General features: G+C 39.8%; 1 protein-coding gene across 7 annotated transcripts in view; it reads left to right on the top strand.

The window, feature by feature from the left end:
* Window positions 1-5,100: 5,100 nt before the first annotated feature.
* Window positions 5,101-22,146, top strand: part of RABGAP1L (RAB GTPase activating protein 1 like) — a 244,204-nt gene continuing 227,158 nt past the window's right edge. For 3 of the 7 annotated variants that reach the window (XM_020798551.3, XM_020798550.3, XM_020798556.3), the window contains exons 1-4: window positions 9,750-9,842; window positions 14,629-14,789; window positions 15,001-15,184; window positions 18,628-18,838. In XM_020798551.3, coding sequence (XP_020654210.3) covers window positions 9,809-9,842; window positions 14,629-14,789; window positions 15,001-15,184; window positions 18,628-18,838 — 590 coding nt within the window. In that variant the 5' untranslated portion in view covers window positions 9,750-9,808. Of the gene's footprint in view, window positions 5,227-5,438; window positions 5,662-9,749; window positions 9,843-14,628; window positions 14,790-15,000; window positions 15,185-18,627; window positions 18,839-22,146 lie in introns of those variants that run through there. The other 4 variants (XM_020798552.3, XM_020798554.3, XM_078392403.1 and 1 more) reach the window with 4 other exon arrangements.

The raw sequence follows: 22,146 nt of genomic DNA, 5'->3' as shown, positions 1-22,146 counted from the left end.
AAGCAGTTTTTAACTTGAACATAAAATTGTGTTATTTCTTTTAAAAGCATAATTGTTATATGGTACATTAGTAAGCTTGAAGTTACATGTGTTCTAAGAATCAACTTTCCCATACCTGAACTAGCTCTCTCTGTTACAAAGTTATACAGCTCCCTGGAAAACCCAAACTTCTGTCTTGATATACAGTCCAGTCTAACTCTTTCTCCCCGTTCTTCTTATAGGACCCCCTGTCATCTCTTGATTGGCTCTCCTTTCTGACATCTTCCAGCCAATAACTTTCTTCCTATTGTCACTAAGTAGAATATTTGAGGGTTCTGTCATATATTCCTCCCCCCTCTCCTTCTGTGTTTGATCGAGAACTCTTCCACAATTCTCCACAGCGAGCAAAGAACCATATTTTATACATAGTTCTCCAATATATTACACAGTATATTACATTACATACTTTGACATTCAATCTTTACATACCACTGGTGCCTCACACAACGATGTTAATTGGTTCCAAAAAAATCAACGTTGTGTGAAACATCGTTCTGTGAAACACCATTTCCCATAGGAATGAATTGAAAACTGGTTAATCCGTTCCAATTGGAACAGATTGCCATCGTTCAGTGAAAATCCCCATAGGAAACATCGTTGAGTGAAACAATGTTTCCTATATTGGAATGTATTGAAGCCGACTCAATACATTTCAATGCCTTTGCGAAGTCCTTTTTCGCTCCTGTAAAAGTGTCTTACAATGTTTGGACACTGTTTTAAATGATTGCAATGGTTAGTCCACCTCCTGAAACCTATGCAAACTTAATTTGATGTTGTTCAGAGTCGTCCTTAATTTTTAGTGATTTTTTGAATTTTCTCTCATTGGAATGTATTGAACTTTCCGTCCAATGCATTCCATTGAGAGAAAATTCAAAAAATCACCAAAAATTAAGGACGACTCAGAACAACACCAAATTAAGTTTGCATAGGGTTCAGGAGGTGGGCTAACTATTGCAAGCATTTAAAACCTGTTCCAAACATTGTAAGACCCTTAAAAATGAGCGAAAACGGAAGAGCTTCAAAAGCACTGAAGCCGGCTTCAGTGCTTTTGAAGTCTTTTCCGATGTCCCTTTTCGCTCATTTTTAAGTGTCTTACAATGTTTGGAACAGGTTTTAAATGCTTGCAATTGTTAGCCCACCTCCTGAACCCTATGCAAACTTAATTTGGTGTTGTTCTGAGTCGTCCTTAATTTTTGGTGATTTTTTGTTTTCCCTATTTAAATGAATTGAACTGTCCATTCAATTGATTTAAATGGGGAAAATAAAAAAATCATCAAAAATTAATGAAGACTCAGAACAAAACCAAATTAAGTTTGCACATGTTTCACAAGGTGCACTATGGAATCCAAGCATTTAAAACAGGTTTCAAACATTTTAAGACACTTTTAAATGAGCAAAAAGGGACATCGTTAAGTGAAATTCCCCCATAGAGAACATCGTTAAACGATGGGGGAAATTCCTCAAAAAAACCCATCGCTGTGTGAATTCATCGTTGTATGAAGCAATCGTTGTGCGAGGCACCACTGTATTTCTAATTATATTTACCTAAACTTATTACTATATCAAACACCCATGTTAAGGAATACATTACTGTACATCGCATCACATCACATTATCTTATATTATATTGCATTACATTATGTTAAGTTACATTGCATTACATCCCATTACCTTACTTTACCTTACCTTATATTTACATGCATTACCTTCCACTTTAGATCTCTTCAAGTCATTGTGATAAGGCATCAGCTACTACATTGTCTTTTCCTTTTATAGGTTGAATTCGAAATCAAAATATTTCAGTAATAAACTCTATTTTAACAAAAATTACTGTTGCTACCTTTAAGATTATTTAGCCAACATAGAGGCAAATAGTCTGTGCATAGTGTAAAATTTTGACCCCATAAATATAGTTTTAGTTTGTTTATGGCTGAAACAATTGCTAGACACTCTTTCTCTACTGTGGACAAATGTTTCTCTCTGGTTTGTAATTGTTTACTTATAAATGCAACTAGATGTAATAAATAATCTCTCTCAAGTTGACTTAACATGGCCCCTAAACATATATTTGAAGCATCAGTTGTTACCGTAAACGTATACCTCAGAGAATTGTGCTAGCCAACAGGACACATGACCTTTTTATACAACTCTTAACTCCTTATTTCTTTTCTTTTTTATTTTTTTAAATCTCTACTGGATTTTCACTAATTTATGTGAACTCTCCTGAGCCTTTAAAATCTTCACTGGATTTGTGGGATCTCACAGCACTCCCACCAAATACGTGACAAGTCCAACCTGACTAATCACCTTTAACCTGCCCTTTCCTTTCTCTGAGCCCAAATCATAAGAGCCAAAAAGTTTTTAACTTGAAACAGAAAATAAAAGTTCTTAATTTTAAAAGAATAATGACTACAAGGCATGTTCTTGAGCTTGAAGTTACATGTGAGTGAGAAAATATCAACATATCTCTCCAACGCTGGCCGCATTGCATTGGCTGCCCATCTGTCTCCGTGTCACTACCTTGGTCCACGCACTCGTAATCTCAAGATTAGATCACTGTAATACGCTCTACGTGGGGCTGCCTTTGAGGCTGATGCGGAAACTTCAAGTGGTGCAGAATGCAGCAGCCAGACTCCTCAGTGGAGTGAGAAAATACCAGCACATTTCTCCCACGCTGGCCGTGCTGCATTGGCTGCCTATTCGTTTCCGCATCGACTTTAAAGTTTTAATGCTCACTTATAAGGCCCTAAACGGTTTAGGACCTCAATATTTGGCGGAACACCTGCTCCCACCAAGGTCTACCCGGATCACCCGCGCGAGTCAGGAGGTGAGGCTGAGGAGCCTGACGCTGAGAGAGGCCCGGAAGAAGACACGAAACTGGGCCTTCTCGGCGGTGGCTCCTCGCCTCTGGAACAATCTCCCTCCGGCGATTCGCGCGGCCCCCACGCTGGGCACCTTTAAAACCCAATTAAAAACATGGCTGTTTATTCAGGCCTTCCCTCCAGCCAATTCTTGATTTTTTCTTACTTTTCCTTTTTATTTTTACCGCTGTTCTTGTTTGATTATGTATTTGTCTATGTTTCATTTTGGGAAATTCTTTAAGATTTTCTTCAGGAAGGACCTGTATCTGGGATTAAATCTTCACAGAACAACATGATGTCCTTATCTTTAATAGCATCATAAATAGGGCCATGGCGTTTTCTACATCTCATCTTCTCCATTATTGACCAGTTGTTGAAACAATTAATATGGTCTAGCCTACAAAAAGAAGTGCCATATTTCTCTTATGTGCCTTTAAGTTGCATCCAACCTATAGCAATTCAAATTACGTTTCCAAGGTATGTACAATATTTAAGGTATGTTTCTATTACTTTCACTCTCCTCCAGTAAGCAATAACAGGGGTTTTTTGAACAGGGAGTTGAACTCAGGTTTCTTGATTCCTGATCTATAACTCTGTTCGCCATACCTCATTATTTAAGATCCATTTACCTGGGCCAGTCAGCTTGTCCTTTGCTAGCTTTTGCCCATATTGGCACTTGCAGTCTCTAACCTAACCTAACCTAACCTAATCTAACCTAACCGTGTTTAGGGAGTTATGCACTGTAAGATATTAAAATCCTGACAATTCAACAGTCAAGGTCATCACATAGTATGAAAGAAGAATTTCCTAGGACAAGTGCACTCATTGCATATGCTGAATCATAATACAGGGACTTCTTTCACAAAATACCTGTTTAGGACCGCTTGGATTTACGACCCTTTATGGGCCTCATAAATGTGTGCTTGCATCTTCACCACATTCTTTCTTCACATGATTTATTAGTCTTGTATACAGTTAATTGCTCCTCACTTATCGACCAATTTGCTTAATGACCTGGTCGTAGGAAAGGAACTTGGTTGTTAAATGAGGAGTGCCTGTAACAGAAAGCTTGCTGTTATCTTCAGTCATTTGTTAATTCTGTAGTTACATTAACATACCATCTTTCCTTCAGTGAACCTGAGGTGGCATATATGGCTGCCTTCCTCATTTTAAACACTTTTGTACTAGGAAGCTCTGGAGCACTCCTCTGAACTACATGAAAGAATTGTTGGTACCTTACCAAATTCACAGACTTATCCACTAAGTAAAGCTCACATTAAAATATAATAGTTTTTAAAGTGCCACAAATTTTTGTCTTCTTTTATTTTAAAATTTATTTTAATAATAATAATTATATATTTCTTTGGGGCTTTGCCTGATATCACCAAACTATAAACCTAAGAATTCTAATGGATGGAGCCATGGTAGTTAATGTGATAACAAACTGCTGTAACAGTAAACTAAACACACTCCATGTCTACCCTGGACTAAGTAGACGTTTGTATTTTCTGTTATCCTTGCATATCAAGGGCTAACAGTGGGATGGATGGGGGACAAGGAAATTGTCACCAGTGAAACAACCTGGGGGTGCAGTTTAAATAAGATAGCAGAACATATGCTTAAACTGTGCATAATTAACATTCCCCCCCCCCCAGTTACTCTCAGGGTAATAGGTTGCATCCACGTTGATACACACTCCTGCTTAGTCACAATAGCAGAGGGCCCAGTCTGTCGCAATTGTTGAGATTATGTTAATTCCTTGTAGCTCGAAGATGCTGCTGACACTGCTGACACTTTACATGTTTGGGTTCAGCCAGTGACCTCCGCTCCCGACCTTTGCCCTGTGACTGGACACGAGCAGAGAGGCAGGAGGAGATGATGACTGAGGCAGCAGTCTGGGCGGAGCCTGAAATGGCGATGGTTGTGAAAGGGAGGAGAGGAAGAAGGAATAAACAGGAGGGCAATTGTATCCTCTGGACGTCGTGGCATCACAACCTTTTCTTTCCATGACCGGTTTCACCGACCCACGCTAAAACTTCCATACCTTCTCCTCCTCCCTCCCATCCCCGTCCTAGTTGCCAGTGGAATTTCGGGCGCGCCCCCCCTTTTTTTGAAGGTTTGCCGTGCGCCTGCGCAGTCGTCATCGCTGTCGCCGGTCTGTTTCCCCCCCCTCCCCTCAACCCCCTCCCTCCCTCTTTGGAACAGAATCGTCGTCGTCGTCGTCTTCATCACCCCGTCAGCGGGAAGGAGCAGGCGAGGCGCCGCCGTCCTGACAAGAAGAGTTGGCGAGCAGCAGCAGCAGCAGCCGCCGCCGCCGCCGCCGCTGGTGAGGGAGGGGCGACGCGTCAGCTTGTTCCCGCGCTGGGGGGGGGGCGCTGCCCTGTGAGGCCTGGGAGGGAGGGTGGCTGAGGGGAAAGGGGTCCCGAAGGAGGGGCGCGTGGCTGGGACGGGCTGAGGGAAGAACTGCTGGGCGTTTGAATCGCTTCCCACTTGGCTTATGAGTGGCTGGACGGGGAAGGGGCTGTCCGTCCCCCCCTCCCCCGCCGTGCCCGCCTTGGGCAAGGTCGCCTCGCCGCCTCGCCTGGGCTTCTGCCTCCCCCCCCTCCCCACGGAGAGGGAGGGAGGGAGAGGCGCCCCCACCACGCCCAGGGGCGGCAGCAGCAGCCAAGTTTTGGCCGGACCCGAGTCGTCTCCCCTTCGTTGTCTGTCTGGCTCGACTTCCTTTCGAGGAAGACAGGAGTGCGCGCGCGTGTGTGTGTTGGTATGTGGGTCCTTTTGTGGTTTCCTCTCTCTCTCTCCCCCCCCCCCCCAAATGGAAACAACAGCTAAGAAGAAGAAAAGGCACGCTTGCTTTCTGACAGGCAAGAGTTTGTCCTGGGGTTTGGTAGCAAGAGTAGTTTGCTTTCTGACAGGCAAGAGTTTGTAGCAAGAGTAGTTTGTCTCGCCTGCAGACTTTTCGGGATGCAGTCCCTAAAGCATTCATTTTATCAGATCCTTTTATTTTGTTAACTTTATTAAGAATGGAGACGTTTCAATGTTAAAGGGATACAGACGGAAGTAAGGATGCTATGGTACAGACTTTTCTCTTTTTGTAAAAAAAACAGTCGGTGTCTGGTATAGGTGTTCTTGTTAGGGATGTCTAGAGGCAATAAATACTGTACATTAATTTCTGAAGATGTCATTAGACTTTTATAATGAGAAATCCTATGTATTCAGGAAAATCTAGAAAATTGGTGAGGAGACCAAAGTTCTTGCCCTGTTTTAGATTTTGATAGGACTTCCCTTATCACTAGGGGGAGGATTTCTATGACATGTCATATTTTTTTCTTGCAACCTATGTTTTAACTTATGGGTGAATTTGAACATGTTTATGAGTAATCTGGTAAGAAAGGCCAGATTACTCATAAACATGTCTGAGCTTGCTTATGGGTTCAAATGGAGATTGCAAGAGAAAATGTGAAATGTCATAAAATTCTCCCTCTATTTATTATCTTTCAAGAATTGTTTGATTTTTATAGAAACAAGAAGCATTTATACATTATTACTAAACTTGACAGAAAGTTGTTGTTTGGATCTGTTTTTTTTTGTTGGTGTTCAACAGTAAATTGTATGGAAACTTGATTCACAGGCTGTAGAGTCCTCCTGTGATGTGATACTATCTACCCTCACCTTAAAAGCTTCATTTCTAGCTCTCTTGACAAAGTGGTTTCAAGTAAGATATACTTGAAGCTGACAAGGCTTGAAAAAATATTGACTTTACAGAAACATAGTTATTTCTCTGTGGTAAATTCAGCAAATTCCTGCAATGTTTAAGGCTGCAACCCCAGGAATACTTTTACCTTTCTCCTCTTCTCAGAAGGACTCAAGGTGGCCAACTAACTTGTGTTAGAGTGTCCTGTTCAAGCAGAAATCTTGATCTAAGACATCTGTGAACAATTAGGAGTACATAGGAAATGGTCTGATATGCTATTTTAAAGTATGATAAACCAGTTGTTTGGACAAACCAGATAGTATAATAATGTAACATGTAATAATGTCAGGGTAGATAAAAAAAATAAATAAATAATAATTTAAATCATGATTTGAATTTTAAAGAATGTTTTTTAATTTAAATAATCAAACTTCATTTTTATTTAAATAGTGATTTAAACTGTTGATTTAAATCAAATGCACCCTGAATAATGTATTTTCAAATTATATTGGACAAGTGCTACAAAATCATATTTTGAGTACAGAAAATTTAAAGAGTTCTTTATTCAAAGTACCCCACATAGTAGTTGGAAAGGACTCAAAATTAAAATATGAAAATCTACTTCTTGTCAAAATGGATGGCACTAAACTAGATGGACTAGTAGTACAGCTGGTATAAGGCATTTTGATTTTCTGACAAAATAGAGTATGCTGTTATCTCCCAGATCCAGAGAACATGTGGCACCCTGGATGTTAAGTGACTGCACTTTCCATAGTCCATCACCAAGCAAGTTCCAACAATGAAATCTTCATAGACAGAAGTCTCTAATAGATATGGCTGCACTTAGGGCAGGTAATCCCAGGGAAAAAACCTAGAGGCAATGTCAAAAGCAATGCAGTGGTCAAGATAACAAAGTCCAGCCAGAGAGGCGGTGCAGCCAGTAGAGATGTTCTGGAAATGGACAGAGGCAATCCAGGCTTCCACCTAGTAGAATCTAACTCAGAATGTGAACAAGCCAAAATGGCGTGGTTAAAAAAGCAGGTTTTAATGCAGTCCAGATCCAGGGACTAAGAAGATGGGCAGAGCCAGAGTGGTTGGTTCATACTGATGAACAGCTGAACCCATCTGGCTTGTTCATAAGCAGCTGACCTCATTTGTACCTAGATGCAGATATTGTTGTCAGCAATTCCTTCAGCCTTATATTCAGGCATTTGTAGCTGAGCCACCTTCATCTCACCCTAGACCAGTGGTGGCGAACCTTTTTGGGATTGCGTGCCCAAACTGGGAAAAAAAAACCCAAAACAGTGGCTGGTGTGCTGCTGTGGCAGGCCTGAAGGAACCGGAAGTGCGGACCCAGAAGCGGAAGTGGCAGCAGAAGGAGGAATCGCAGCAGGGAGGTGCCTCGAGGCCCCTCTGCTGCCAGCACCAGTTGCTCTGGATTTGCCTGCTGAAGTGCCAACTCCACTGCAGCCGCCTCCTGAGGTTTGGCTGCGCGGGGGGGGGGGGGGAGTAGCGATCTGGCGACCTATGGCTTGCGTGCCAGCAGAAAGGTCTCTGCGTGCCATAGGTTTGCCATCGCTGCCCTAGACTCATATGGAGGCACTTCAGCCACAGTTTCCCTTAAGTAGGACCTTTCTCCTCAAAACATTCTTAGATCTTCTGAGGAGCCCTAAGAATAGGTGCATCTTTGGGAAGCTTTGAGCTCAGTGTGTGCTTTCATCTTATGCTTCTCTCCTGGAGACCAGCTTCTAGGAATGCCACATTGTTTGTCCCCACCCTGACGCGCCAGGGTTTAGAAGTATAGTCAGTTCAGTGGTTTCTTCAAACTGATATGGTTTAGATTTCTCCAGGCGTACTGAGCTACTTGCCAGATTCAAGTAAACATGAACAGAACAACCAGGATTGTGGGACAAGTACAAGATAAATTGTATTATGAATTTCAAACTATGTGCCAGTGCCCTCTAATTTTCAGCCTTGCTGGGTGGGGCTCTGCCTCTCTCTCTCTCTCAATGTTTCCCCTGTGTGCATACCTGACTCTGCACCCCCACACACGGGGGATTCTGTTGCAACTAGAAGCAAAGGAGTTGCGCAGAGGAAGAGGAAAGCTGCGTGGAGGGGTCAGAGTCATGGGTGCACACAGTCACACGTCTTAGAGGGAACCTTGTAGTGTTCAATTTGACACGGTAGTTTTTGGCAAGGGGATAACATTCAAAGGCCAGTGGGAGTTAACAGTCCAACATTATGTGTTCGGTACCGTGTTCTAATCTATAGCAGCATATTTCTTGAACAACCTTTGTAATTTCCAACTACGTCCTTTAAATGTTTTTCCTAATGTTGTACTGGTACCTTCAAAAGTGTTGTCTTTTTAAAATATTCCACCACATAGCTTGTTTCTAGCGTAATGGTATTTTGTGTTAAAACGTACTTCCCCTTGCAGAGCATAACTAACAGCTGCAAGTTAGTTTCAGTGAGAAAGGTGAAACAAAAAATTTGGATTGGAAAATTATTGTGGAGAGATATGCTCAGAATCTTACTTTTGCACCAGGTACGTACATTTCAAAATGGATCAGCACATGACAGAGTAGTGAAAAATTAAAAGAAAAACTTTAAAATTAACACTCCACAAATATTGCCATGTCATATTGAACATTGCATTATTTGAACATACACTATTTGATATTTACAGTTATGTTTCTCTTATGCTTGTCCCATAATCTTGATTGTCCTATTGAAGTGTACTTGAATCTGAAAAGCAACTCAATTGATTATGTCACCAGCACTTATTCCATTTTCATTCTGTTAGGAATATAATATCTGTCCCATGTGTTTATAAATGTATGCCTATTCATTTACTGCTTGAACAAAATGTGTGCAACTTTATGGTATAGTAATACATATTCCCAGGTAGCCGGCTCAAGGTTGACTCAGCCTTCCATCCTTCCGAGGTCGGTAAAATGAGTACCCAGCTTGCTGGGGGGGCAATGTGTAGCCTTTATAATTAAAATTGTAAACCGCCCGGAGAGTGCTTGTAGCGCTATGGGGCGGTATATAAGTCCAATAAATAAATAAATAAATAAATTCTTTGTTAGGCAGGAACAGAGTTACATTATGCAGAAATTTGGCATGCACTCTATCCAAACAGTTTTTCTTTAGGGAAGATTGGCAGAGGTTTGCTGAGTTAGGAGAAGTAAGGGGCTTGCTGACAGAAGAGTTCCAAATGATGATAGTTTCCAGACCATCAGCACCTCAGTGTGAGTTATTTACAAAGTGTTTTTCAAGTAAGACTGTTGATGTACATTCTGATTTGGCTTCCACATTGTTCACATTGTACAAACACAGAATGATTCTCTAGATCTGTATAAGCAAATGCATGATTTCTTCTCTCATGCTACCATTCACAAAATGACACCACATGGGAAAATCCCAAAAGTTGACTCATTTTCCCCATCAGTTGGCCACTTCTCAACCAAACACAAAGCAATTGTCAGGGCTGTTTTCCAACAAGTGTGAAAGGTGGTGAGAAGAAGAGGGTATCCTGTAGACCAGGGGTCCCCAAAGTTTTCTGACCTGCGGACTGGTTGGGGGAGTGGGGTCAGTGCAGGGAGCACTCGCGGGGTGGTGCTCTCTCTTGCACATATGCAGATGGTGCAGGCATGCTTGTGGGGTGCACTTGCACATATGTGCGGGTGGTGCAGGGCGCTTGCGGTGGGCGGTCACAGGGTGGGACACCCGTGTGTGCGGATGGGCAGGCCGTGCATGCGGGGTGTGTGCGCTCAGGCAGGGTAAAAAAAAAGCAAGTCATTTGAAACATGGTGTTGGTACAGATTAGTACCAGACAGCTAGAAAAGCAGAAAAGTGGGTGCTCATTCAAATCAAGCCTGAACTCTCTGTTGCTTCAGTTCATTGAGGTTTGTGGGCATTTGTTTATGCACAGCTCTCTTAAGCTCCAGCCACAGCATTTCAGTTGGGTTGAGTCTGGCCTTTGACTGGGCCACTGAAACACCTTGATTCTTTTCTTTTTCAGACATTCTGTTGTAAATTTGCTCATGTGCTTGGGATAATTGTTCTGTCCATACTTGGCAGAATTTGCCTCCCAACAGATATCAGTTTAATTGAAATTTCTCATCAGTACTACGTAGTGTCTCTTTGAATTCCTTGCAATCTATTTTTCAAAAGTTTCATCCGCATCTTCTCCTTGATTGGGTGGTCGGTAGTAGACTCCAACTAACAAGTTCCTTTTGGTTTGCCCCAACTACATTGATCCAGATGCTCTCAGTGGGACAGCTAGTCACATTCTCCTATATGTGCAGGAATGTGTACCGTATTTTTCCATGTATAAGACCCCCCCATGTATAAGTCTCTCCCCCCCCCACATTTTTCTAAACCAAAATTAATAAATCTAAGTGGGGCTTAGCAAGTGGAGGGGGAAAGCAGGGATCAAAGTGCTGTAGGATCGGTTTGATCCCTGCTTTCCCCTTCCACTTTCTTGCCAAGAAAGTCCCTGCTTTCCCCCTCCATTTTCTTGTGAAGAAAATGCTTTACCCCTCCATTTTCTTCGCAAGAAAGAAAGTTTATGCCTGCACAGACTAACATGGCTTTCTTTTTAAAGTTCCTTTGGGAACATTTTCTTTTTCTAGATAAAGAAGAGATAGCCATGTTAATTGGTGCAAGGATTATAGTAAAAAAAAAAAAGTTAAAAAAAAAAGACAAAAACATGATGGTAGCTTAAATACTAACTTATATATTTTTATGTGTGCTAATGTACCCACAAAAGCTAACATTAAAAATATAAACGTTAGTGTTTAAGGTGCCATCATGTTTTTGCCTTTTTTTACTTTTAGTTTGTTTTTACCTATAATGCTTTTCTTTTTCTAAGTACCTTCAGTGCCACATCTGTCCTTTTCACTCAGAGAAAGGAGAGACCTCCCCTCTCACAACTGTTTTCTCTGTTTCTTGACTAGCTTTATGTTGTTTTAGCTTCTCAGCCTCCACCACATGCACAGACACATACACAGATTTCCCATTCCCTGCATCTTTGCTCACTGCCAGCTTCTTCTAAAGGAGACATAGCAAAAGCGTTGGTGCCTCTCTCTCTCTTCCTTGTGCCTCCCTCCATTTCTTTCACTTTCTTCTGTCACAGTCAGCTAGCTGCTCTGTCCATGCATTACCTTTATCTCCCTTATGTGTGCCAAGCCTTCCTCTCTAACTAGTATTTGAAAGCTGCTGGCTCTGGCAGTGACCAATGACCATGGGGCAAGCAAAGGAGATGGGATAGTGAAGCTGTGACGTTAAGGCTCACCCCAAAGTATCTCAGGTCTTTTGGTGGCCCATAGGCTGTGGTATGCCGTTCTAGAACAAAATAAGTACTATATAGAACGAGAATGAACATTTAGGGGTTAATTCTAGAAAGAATGAAAGAGCAGATAATTTTTCACATCAAATTTTTATTTAAATATATTTCAGAATTTAGCTATATAAATTTCTTGTTGGATTTTGAGAAGAGAAAAATTTATTTCAATTAAACTAATGCATATTGGTTAGGTAGCTGTTTTCTGTCATGTGAATAACAACTGTATTGTAGGTAACTGAATTAGCTAAAGCAATAATTTTGCATTCACAGCTGCTTATGTGGCATGATGTCATAACATGGAAAGGGTGGCACTTCCTATGTTTTGGTTAGCATGTCATTTTGGTAGCAGATGAATCACTGCTTATAACTACTTTTGAACTGGAGCTTTCCATAACCCTCAGCCCCATAATTTACCATGACATTGTTCAAAACACACAGCAATGAAACACTGCCAGTTTACTGCTGTTTTCTTCATGTGTCTTCCATAAAGAAGCATTTGGCTATTAAACAAAAATCAGAAGAATAGTGGGGGAAGGTATAGCTTTTTTTCAAATATGGAAGAGATTATAGCTTTCCCAAATAAAAGTTCTTTACTGTATCTATGCCATTTGTGTAGAATGGTTTTGAAGCAGTGGAAGGTAATTGTGCTATATTCTTTTATATGTCATTAATTATATATGCTGGAGCAAGTCATTTTTCAGCATGTCACTTTTGGATTATCTCTGGTGGTTTCTGGGAGAGATAAGGTATAACTGTATTGATCAGTAGTTAGTGAAATATACATTATATACAATATAATTTGTGAGATGGCAGAATTAGTATAAAGGTCATGAAATAATAACACTTTGTATCTTACATCAACAACTGTCTGATTAGCCTATACCTGTTCCCCACGACATAGCAAATGTTGCATTACAGTTTTACCAGATTCTCATGTGTGCTTCACTGATCTGCAGCACCTTTTGAGGCCTGCTGGACTTTGCAAAATATCCCTATTGCTTTGTGTTCATTAAATTCAAATACATATTGCAAATTTGTGTATTGCAAATTTGTGTATGTGTGAATGAGAACACTGCTAGCATTGTGTTGCTCTGACAGCATACTTACATCATAGTGTTGGGACTAAAAATTCAGTATGTGTGAGCACTGTTATAGAAGCACACTGTTACTGTATGTCCCTGTTCTCATTACATGGGTACATCTGGACCTAGAAATACAGTACAGTACTGGGATCTTTTACATTTTTAAAGCTATGGTGCTTCAAAAAAATAAAGAAAATACAGTAGTTCAAGAACCATTATCAGGTTAATTAGTACAAGCTGCTTCTCTCCTCTTTTGGAGGTGGTTTTTGGGAAGCTGTTGGGGTCTGATGGACGGAAGGGTGTCTTTAAGTACTGAAAATCACAGCTTTCTGGTTAAGTTTACTAAGGGTCATTTTTGGTAATTAGCAACTGCCCATTCCCACCCCCATTCTGCAACCTGTAGTGGTTTCCTAATGATGAAAGGGATTTCATTGGATCCTAAGGATCTTCGGAAGGGGCAAATCAGAAATGTCTGAAAAATTGCTGCCACTGCTGATGTCATTAGCCTTATGTGATATAATTTATGCAATAGGATTTAAGATGTGTATGAGCACTAATGTACTGCTTCTCTAGAAAGTGTATACCATTGCATCCTCTTTTGCTTGTTTTCAGTTAAAAAAATTGGGCTCAGAACTGTCATTTAATTTTTTTATCAAATTATTTTTTAAATGGAATTTTAGTTCACCATGGTGGTTCTTTACAGTTGTATAAAAACATATCGAGGAGCAGTCCTCTGTAACAACTCACAATAGCATCTCACATTCTGTTTAGTTGTGTCCACCTTTATTACATTGTTATTTAATTTGGGTCTTTTGGGAAAAATATTTTTGTTTTATAGGCCTACATTTATATATACTGTATACCCGTCCTTGGGTATTCGTTTAGGATTGTAACACTTTTGATTTAAAAAGCTCATGATTTTGGATTATTTTCAGTCCCTATCCTTACCAGTTTACAAAAAACTGCATGTTGTCATGATCTTCTATTTTGCAAATCAAGAAAAGTGTTTTTAGAAATCTTTGATTTTTGGAGTATTGGTTCTAGTGAGGAAAGAAAAGAATGCTTTGCAGAAGAGTTAATAGGGAAATACTTATATATTTGGACAATTACATTTTTAGATTGCTTGCTTTGCAGTTTAACTCTTACCCAGTTTTATGTGGACCATTTTATGGCCAAAATCCAGTTGTGAAGATCTGCTTGTGCAGTGAGAATGACATCCTTGTCAGTAGCAGATTGCCTCTGATTAAATATTTCTTTTTTCAATTTGGGGAGCGCATGGCTTGCATGCATTAACACAAAATTGTATGCACCCTGATGTTGAAAAATAAGTATTTAATCAAAAGTAATTTTCTGCTGCTGTCATTCCTGCCTGTCAGGATTTTGGCCCATACATTCTTTTTATTTTATTTTTTTCCTGATGTTTAATTTTTGATGGTTGTCTTTTTATGTAACATATTGACCCCTTGAAAAATATATTGGGAAGTGATTTGAGATCATTCTTGAAACTGTGTGAAGTATTCATTTGTTCACATTAAAATTTGAATGTTTAGAGGTGGAAAGGTGAAAGTGATTTAGTAACTGATGGTGGGTTTTTTTTGCATTTAGTGTCTGGCAGAAAGGGTCATAATTCGGAAATGGATCTTGGACCTTCGTTTGACAAAACCAGCCTTTCTTCCGAAACACTTTCAGTATTAAATGAAGAATATGTGTTGGTTAATAAGCATACAGAGCATCATTCTGCGAAAGATGAAAAAATCCAGCTCATGGTAACATTTCCTTGGCTATTAATTAAAATATAGAATTTACAGGTTTTTTTTTTTAAAAAACTCATTAAAAATGAGAGGGAAAAAAATGAAATTTAAAATCTCATTTACTCAGCCCAAAAACCCCAAAAGGCAATCCCTAATTGTTGTAGACTAATTTAAAAGAAGATATTCTTACTAAAAATATTAGTGGCTATTCCTTTTTTAAAAATAGATATTTCCAAATAAAGTTGGACAAGTGGAAAAAGCTATGGAAGAAATTCTGAAGGATTCTGACAAAGGCCAGAAAGATAACACTGTGGATTGTTCAGATGGGAGAAGTGTTAGTAGGGAATCGCTTGGAGACAGTTCTGTCAGCCAGCCTTCAGTACATCTTCTACTGGATCTTCCCACCACAGGTACTGGTATAAATATTTTATACATATCAAAGGAGCAGTATGGAAGAGGGAGGGGGAAAACTGGTGGTGGCTCAAAAGTTTGTCTTGAATTTTTCAACAATTTTTATTGTGTGTTTTACACACACACACACACACACACACACACACACACACCCACACACACACACACACACACGAAAGAACAAAATAAAGCAAAAACAAACAACCGGGAAAGAATGATGATGATGATGATGATGATGATGATGATGATGATGATGATGATGATGATGATAATAATAATAATAATAATAATAATAATAATAATAATAATAATAATAGAAATGAGATCCATAATGTTTGGTTGAAAAATGATTTTAACTAATGTACACCTGTCTAAAGTTTTTAACGAAGCCCTTGGCAACTCTACTCCTATTCCAGAATTCTTTGCACATATAATAACCCATCTCCTTTATAAATCTGGCGATTGTTCTGATCCTATATCACTGGTTCTTAACCTTGGGTTACTCAGGAGTTTTGGACTGCAACTCCCAGAAGCCTTCACCACCAGCTGTCCTGACTGGGGTTTCTGGGAGTTGCAGTTCAAAAGCATCAGAGTAACAAAGGTTAAGAACCACTGCTATAAATTACCGAACGATCACCTGATTACCCACATTTTACAGTTGTTTGTTTGAATAAATTATTTTCCCAAAACATTTACAATTTTATTGAATGCCCTAATACAGTGTTCTCCAACCTTGGGCCTCCAGATGTTCTTGGACTTCAACTCCCAGAAATCCTGGCCAGCAAAGGTGGTTGTGAAGGCTTCTGGGGAGTTGTTGTCCAAGAACATCTGGAGGCCCAAGATTGAGGAACACTGCCCTAATAGACAACAGATATTCTGTGTTGAAAAATTGCTTACTATTGATTCCTTCATATTAAATCATGCTCAAAGAAACACCAGAAACGTATTAGTTGCTTATATTGATTAACAAAAGGCCTTTGATTCTGTGCCTCACTGATGGTTTCTACTGAGAATATACAATATTGATAATAGAATCATTGATTACAGAGTTGTTACTTCACTAACTAAACTTATGAAGAAGAGGAGGAACACTGAGGTGTAGAGATGACCTCTCTGTATTTTTCAGGGTGATTCTTTAATCCCTTTGTGGTTCTGCATGCCTTTAAATTTTCTGTCTGAAAAATTGATACTGCCCAAGGTTATAAGCATCATTATCAGAAAAAATGCCTTGATGTTTCATCCTTAGCTGAACATTGTCCATTTATATTATTTGCAAGCTCTCCTGATTAATTGAATACTCTTAAACATTGTTGAGACTTACAGTACACATAACAATGGATTTTGGTGTTGGTAAATGTACCATTATCTACACCAAAAGGGGCAAATTCTCTGACTACAGCAATGATGATCTTTCCAATGGACAGTTAATTTAGTGTTTGAGGAGCAAAAAAAATGATAATTACCTAGGCATCCATCAATATAAATCATAAATAAATTCTTATCCAGGAACAACCATTTTGGTAGACTAGAAGTGGTTTTCAGAACAGAACTCAATGCAAAATGAAAAATTACTGCTATTAATAGCTGGGAAACCCATAGAATCACAGAATAGCAGAGTCGGAAAGTGTCTATAAGGTGATTGAGTCCAACCCCTTGCTCAGTACAGGAATCCAAATCAAAATATATGTCAGATGGTTGGCTAGTTTTCTCTTAAATGCCTCTACATTAGATCACTCACCACCTCCTGAATTGATTCCATTGTCATACTACTCTTAACAGTTAGGAAGTTTTCCTGATATTCAGTTGAAATCTGGCTTCCTGTAAATTGAGCCCATTATTACATGTCCTGCAGTCTGTAATAATTAAGAACAGATCCTGCCCCTCCTCTGTATGGTAATATTTTGAGCAGTTGAAAAGTGCTATCTTATCTCCCTGTAGTCCTCTTATCTCAAAGCTAAACGTGCCCAGTTCTTTCAGTCTTTCTTCATAAGACACTGATGACACCCAGCTCTACATCTCCTTTTCACCTACTTCAGTGGATGCTGTTCTGTCCCTTCAGCGCTCTTTGGAGGCCGTACTGCAATGGATGCAGCTGAATGGGTTGAGGCTGAACCCGAACAAGACGGAGGTCTTAAGTGTGGGTGGCCCCTCCGTTGGTGGTTTGGGAAACTCCCTCTCTTTTGGGGGGGTGACTCTCACTGCACAGAGTGGGATCCACAGCTTGGGGGTCCATCTGGATCAGGTGCTCACCATGGAAACCGAGGTAGTGTCCGTGGCCTGTTCTGCCTATTTCCATCTGTGGTGGATGGCCCAGCTGCGACCCTACCTTGATGGAGGGTCCCTCACCACTCTCATCTATGCGCTTGTAATCTTGAGATTAGACCACTGTAGTGCACTCTATGTGGGGCTAGCTTTGAGATTGATGCAGAAGCTTCAAATGGTGCAGAACACTGTGGCCAGACTCCTTAGTGGGATGAGAAAATACCAGCATTTCTCTCCCACTCTGGTTCCCTTGCATTGGCTGCCCATTTGTTTCCGCATTGACTTCAAAGTGTTAATGATGATGTATAAAGTCCTAAACGGTTTGGGACCTCGATATTTGTAAGCTGTCTGGGGGGGATGGGCTAGAAATCAAACAAATGAATAAATGAATAAATGAATAAATGAATGAATAAACAAATAAACAAACAAATAAATAAATAAGGCTTGGTTCATAATACGTCCATAGTAAGAACTGAGGTATTTGTCCAAACCCTTCTCTAGAGCTTGTTTTGTAAACAATATTTGCTTAGTGTTGCATTACTGTTTTTATGTATTAATTTACAGATAGATGAAATAATAAATATATATATTTCCTCTATGAAATAGACATTCAAGATAACTAAACACAGAAATTTGCTGTTAGGTGTTCTTGTACTGTACCCACATCATGGACTGAACTTTGTTGCATGAAAAAGCAGTAAACTGATGGTTGAAGCTAACATACTAGATAAAACCTTTGGGAAAAGCTGTGAAAATGTACTGTTCCAGATGTTGAAAAGAAATCAAAATTAAAAGATTTTTTCAGTTGGGTGGAGAAAGAGGAGAAATGAGAAGTTACTGTTTGACCTTTGGGCATCTACAAGAAAAGTTCACTAATGGCAGAATAGCCAGCAAGTACTCTTTATCCTTTAAAATAGTGCTTGAATACTCAGTTTGTAGATTCTTGCTGATTGTTGTGGCAAACTGGGAAGAGGTTAAATAATACCTTACAAACATTCACACAATGTAAGGCTGTTGGAGAGTAAAAATATAATCTCAGTTTTGTTGTGTGTTTTGGAAACAAGTGCAGACGTTTTTGCAATATGCCATTGATCGTCTGCATACTTCAGATAGACTTGAGGGACTCCTGAAGCATATTATTTTAATCAGGATATGACTGTTGAATTTTATTATTTTTCAGAAGCTCTGCCTCAGAGATCCTGTCTTCCTGTTACACCCTCAGAAGAAGACAGTGTATCGTTCAACAAACTGACCTACCTTGGATGTATGAAAGTTTCTGCACCTCGTAGTGAATCGGAGGCTTTGTGTGCAATGGCAACTTTGAAAAATTCAAGTCGTTCACTTTTCCCTATAACACTGTATGTTCCAAATATTCCAGATGGTTCAGTTAGGTAAGGTACATCACTTTTTAATGTTATTTATTTATTTATTTATTTATTTATTTATTTATTTATTTATTTAGTTATTTAGTTAGTTAGTTAGTTAGTTAGTTAGTTAGTTAGTTAGTTAGTTAGTTAGTTAGTTGGACGGACGGACGGACGGACGGACGGACGATAGATAGATAGATAGATAGATAGATAGATAGATAGATAGATAGATAGATAGATAGATAGATAGATAGATAGATAGTAAGTAAGTAAGTAAGTAAGTAAGTAAGTAAGTAAGTAAGTAAGTAAGTAAGTAAGTAAGTAAGTAAGTAAGTAAGTAAGTAAGTAAGTAAGTAAGTACTGCACCAATGTCTTCGGCCACCATTAGATTTGTTGTTTTAGCAATGATACAGTTACCATATATAATTATTTCTCAGTCTCTTTATTAGAATACAGAAAATGCAGGACATTTGTATGCAGTATTTAAAACCAGGGGAAAAAAATCAGAAAAAACAGCTTCTGTAGGCTAAACTGGCAAGTATTTAATGTGACTTCTCCTTACACTTGAGCAATAGCAGGCACCTGGTTCCCATAAACCTAAATGGAATGGAACCCGAATCGTTGTCATTGCTAACACCTTTATTTGTCCTACTCTTTCATGTCAAAATGGCTGCTGTGAAAAAAGGTCTATTACATTACATATACATGTTGTATGAGTTTAATTCATTGGAAGTTTACTAATAAGACTGACATTCAATATCATAGTTCCATTCAAAATGCCAAAGGTCACAGAATCTGACAGACATAAAATCATACTTTTGCAACAGCAGTGCCACCCTCAAAGGAAAATCAACAAACAAACTGGATACTCAAGATGTAGTATTCAAGCTGTTATAAAGAAATTTGAAGACTCAGGAGAGGTCAAGGATAAAAAAAGGACTGGAAGGCTATGAAAACTTTAAAAATCTGATGAGAAGTTCCTCCAATCTCTCAAAGAAGAAACTCTGAGGAAGTCCAGCAAGGACCTGGCTCAGCGCCTGGCAGCTTTATCAGGATGCCAAATTGGCCCATTCTACAGTCCAAAGACCCCTTCACAGATTGCTGCCTTGTCATGGCGAAGGGGCTTGAGTATTTCAGAGAAGCTATGGGCTATGCCGTGCAGGGACACCCAAGACAGACAGGTCATAGTGGAGAGTTCTGACTAAATGCAATCCACCTGGAGCAGGAACTGGCAAGCCACTCCAGTATCTTTGCCAAGAAAACTCCATGAACAGAAACAAAAGGCTAAATGATATGACACTGGAAGATGAGCCCTTCAAGTCAGAAGGTGTCCAGCATGGTACTGAGGAAGAGCGCAAGACAAGTACAAGTAGCTCCAGAGCTAATGAAGTGGTTGGGCCAAAGCCGAGAGGACGCTCAGCTGCGGACGCGCCTGGAAGTGAAAGGAAAGTCCAATGCTGCAAAGAAAAGTACTGCATAAGAACCTGGAATGTAAGATCTATGAACCTTGGGAAGCTGGATGTGGTCAAACAGGAGATGGTAAGAACAAACATTGACATCTTGGGTATCAATGAACTAAAATGGACGGGAATGGGCAAATTCAATTCAGATGATTATCATATCTGCTATTGTGGACAAGAATCCCATAGAAGAAATGGAGTAGCTCTCATAGTCAACAAAAGAGTGGGAAAAACTGTGTTGGGATACAGTCTCAAAAATGATAGAATGATTTCAATATGAATCCAAGGCAGACCTTTCAGCATCACAGTAATCCAAGTTTATGCACCAACCGCCAATGCTGAAGAGGCTGAAATTGACTATGAAGACTTACAACACTTTCTAGAACTGACACCAAAGAAATATGTTCTTCTCATTATAGGGGACTGGAATGCTAACGTTGGGAGTCAGGAAATAAAAGGAACAACAGAGAAGTTTGGCCTTGGAGTTCAAAATGAAGCAGGGCAAAGGCTAATAGAGTTTTGTCAAGAGAACAAGCTAGTCATCACAAATACTCTTTTCCAACAACACAAGAGGCGACTCTACACATGGACACCACCAGATGGGCAATACCGAAATCAGATTGATTATATGCTCTGCAGCCAAAGATGGAGAAGTCCTATAGAGTCAGCAGAAACAAGAGCTGGAGCTGATTGTGGCTCTGATCATCAGCTTCTCATAGCAAAATTCAAGCTTAAACTGAAGAAAGTAGGAAAAACCACTGGGCTAGTCAGGTATAATCTAAACTGAATCCCTTATGAATACACAGTGGTATTGAAGAACTGATTTCAGGAATTAGATTTGGTGGGCAGAGTGCCTGAAGAACTATGGATAGAGGCTCATAACATTGTACAGGAGGCAGCAATAAAAACCATCCCAAAGAAAAGGAAATGTATGAAAGCAAAGTGGCTGTCCAATGAGGCCTTACAAATAGCAGAGAAGAGAAGGGAAAAAAATGCAAGGGAGACAGCAAAGTTACAGAAAACTGAATGCAGACTTCCAAAGAATAGCAAGGAGAGACGAGAGGGCCTTCTTAAATGAACAGTGCAAAGAAATAGAGGAAAATAACACAAAGGGAAAAACTAGAGATCTGTTTAATAAAATTGGAGATACTCAAGGAACATTTTGTGCAAAGATGGGCATGATAAAGGACAAAAATGGTTGGGACCTCACAGAAGCAGAAGACATCAAAAAGAAGTGGCAAGAATACACAGAGGAATTATACCAGAAAGACCTGGATGTCCCGGACAACCCAGATATTGTGGTTGCTGACCTTCAGCCAGACATCTTGGAGAGTGAAGTCAAGTGGGCCTTAGAAAGCATGGCTAACAACAAGGCCATCGGACGTGATGGCATTCGAGTTGAACTATTTAAAATCTTAAAAGATGACACTATTAAGGTGCTACATTCAATATGCCAGCAAGTTTGGAAAACTCAGTAGTGGCCAGAGGATTGGAAAATATCAGTGTACATCCCAATCCCAAAGAAGGGCAGTGCTAAAGAATGCTCCAACTACCGTACAATTGCACTCATTTCACACGCTAGCAAGGTTATGCTCAAAATCCTCCAAGGCAGGCTTCAGCAGCATGTGGACCGAGAACTCCCAGAAGTACAAGCTGGATTTCGAAGTGGTAAATTAACTAGAGACCAAATTGCTAAGATGCGCTGGATTATGGAGAAAGCCAGAGAGTTCCAGAAAAACATCTACTTCTGCTTCATGGACTGTGCAAAAGCCTTTGGCTATGTGGACCGCAACAAACTATGGCAAGTTCTTAAAGAAATAGGAGTGCCTAATCGTCTTATCTGTCTCCTGAGAAATCTATATGTGGAATAGG

The sequence above is a fragment of the Pogona vitticeps genome, chromosome 4, assembly GCF_051106095.1.
Source record: "Pogona vitticeps strain Pit_001003342236 chromosome 4, PviZW2.1, whole genome shotgun sequence".
Lineage (NCBI taxonomy): Eukaryota > Metazoa > Chordata > Lepidosauria > Squamata > Agamidae > Pogona > Pogona vitticeps.
The sequence above is the reverse complement of the archived record's forward strand: the minus strand, read 5'-3'. Positions and strand labels throughout refer to the sequence as shown.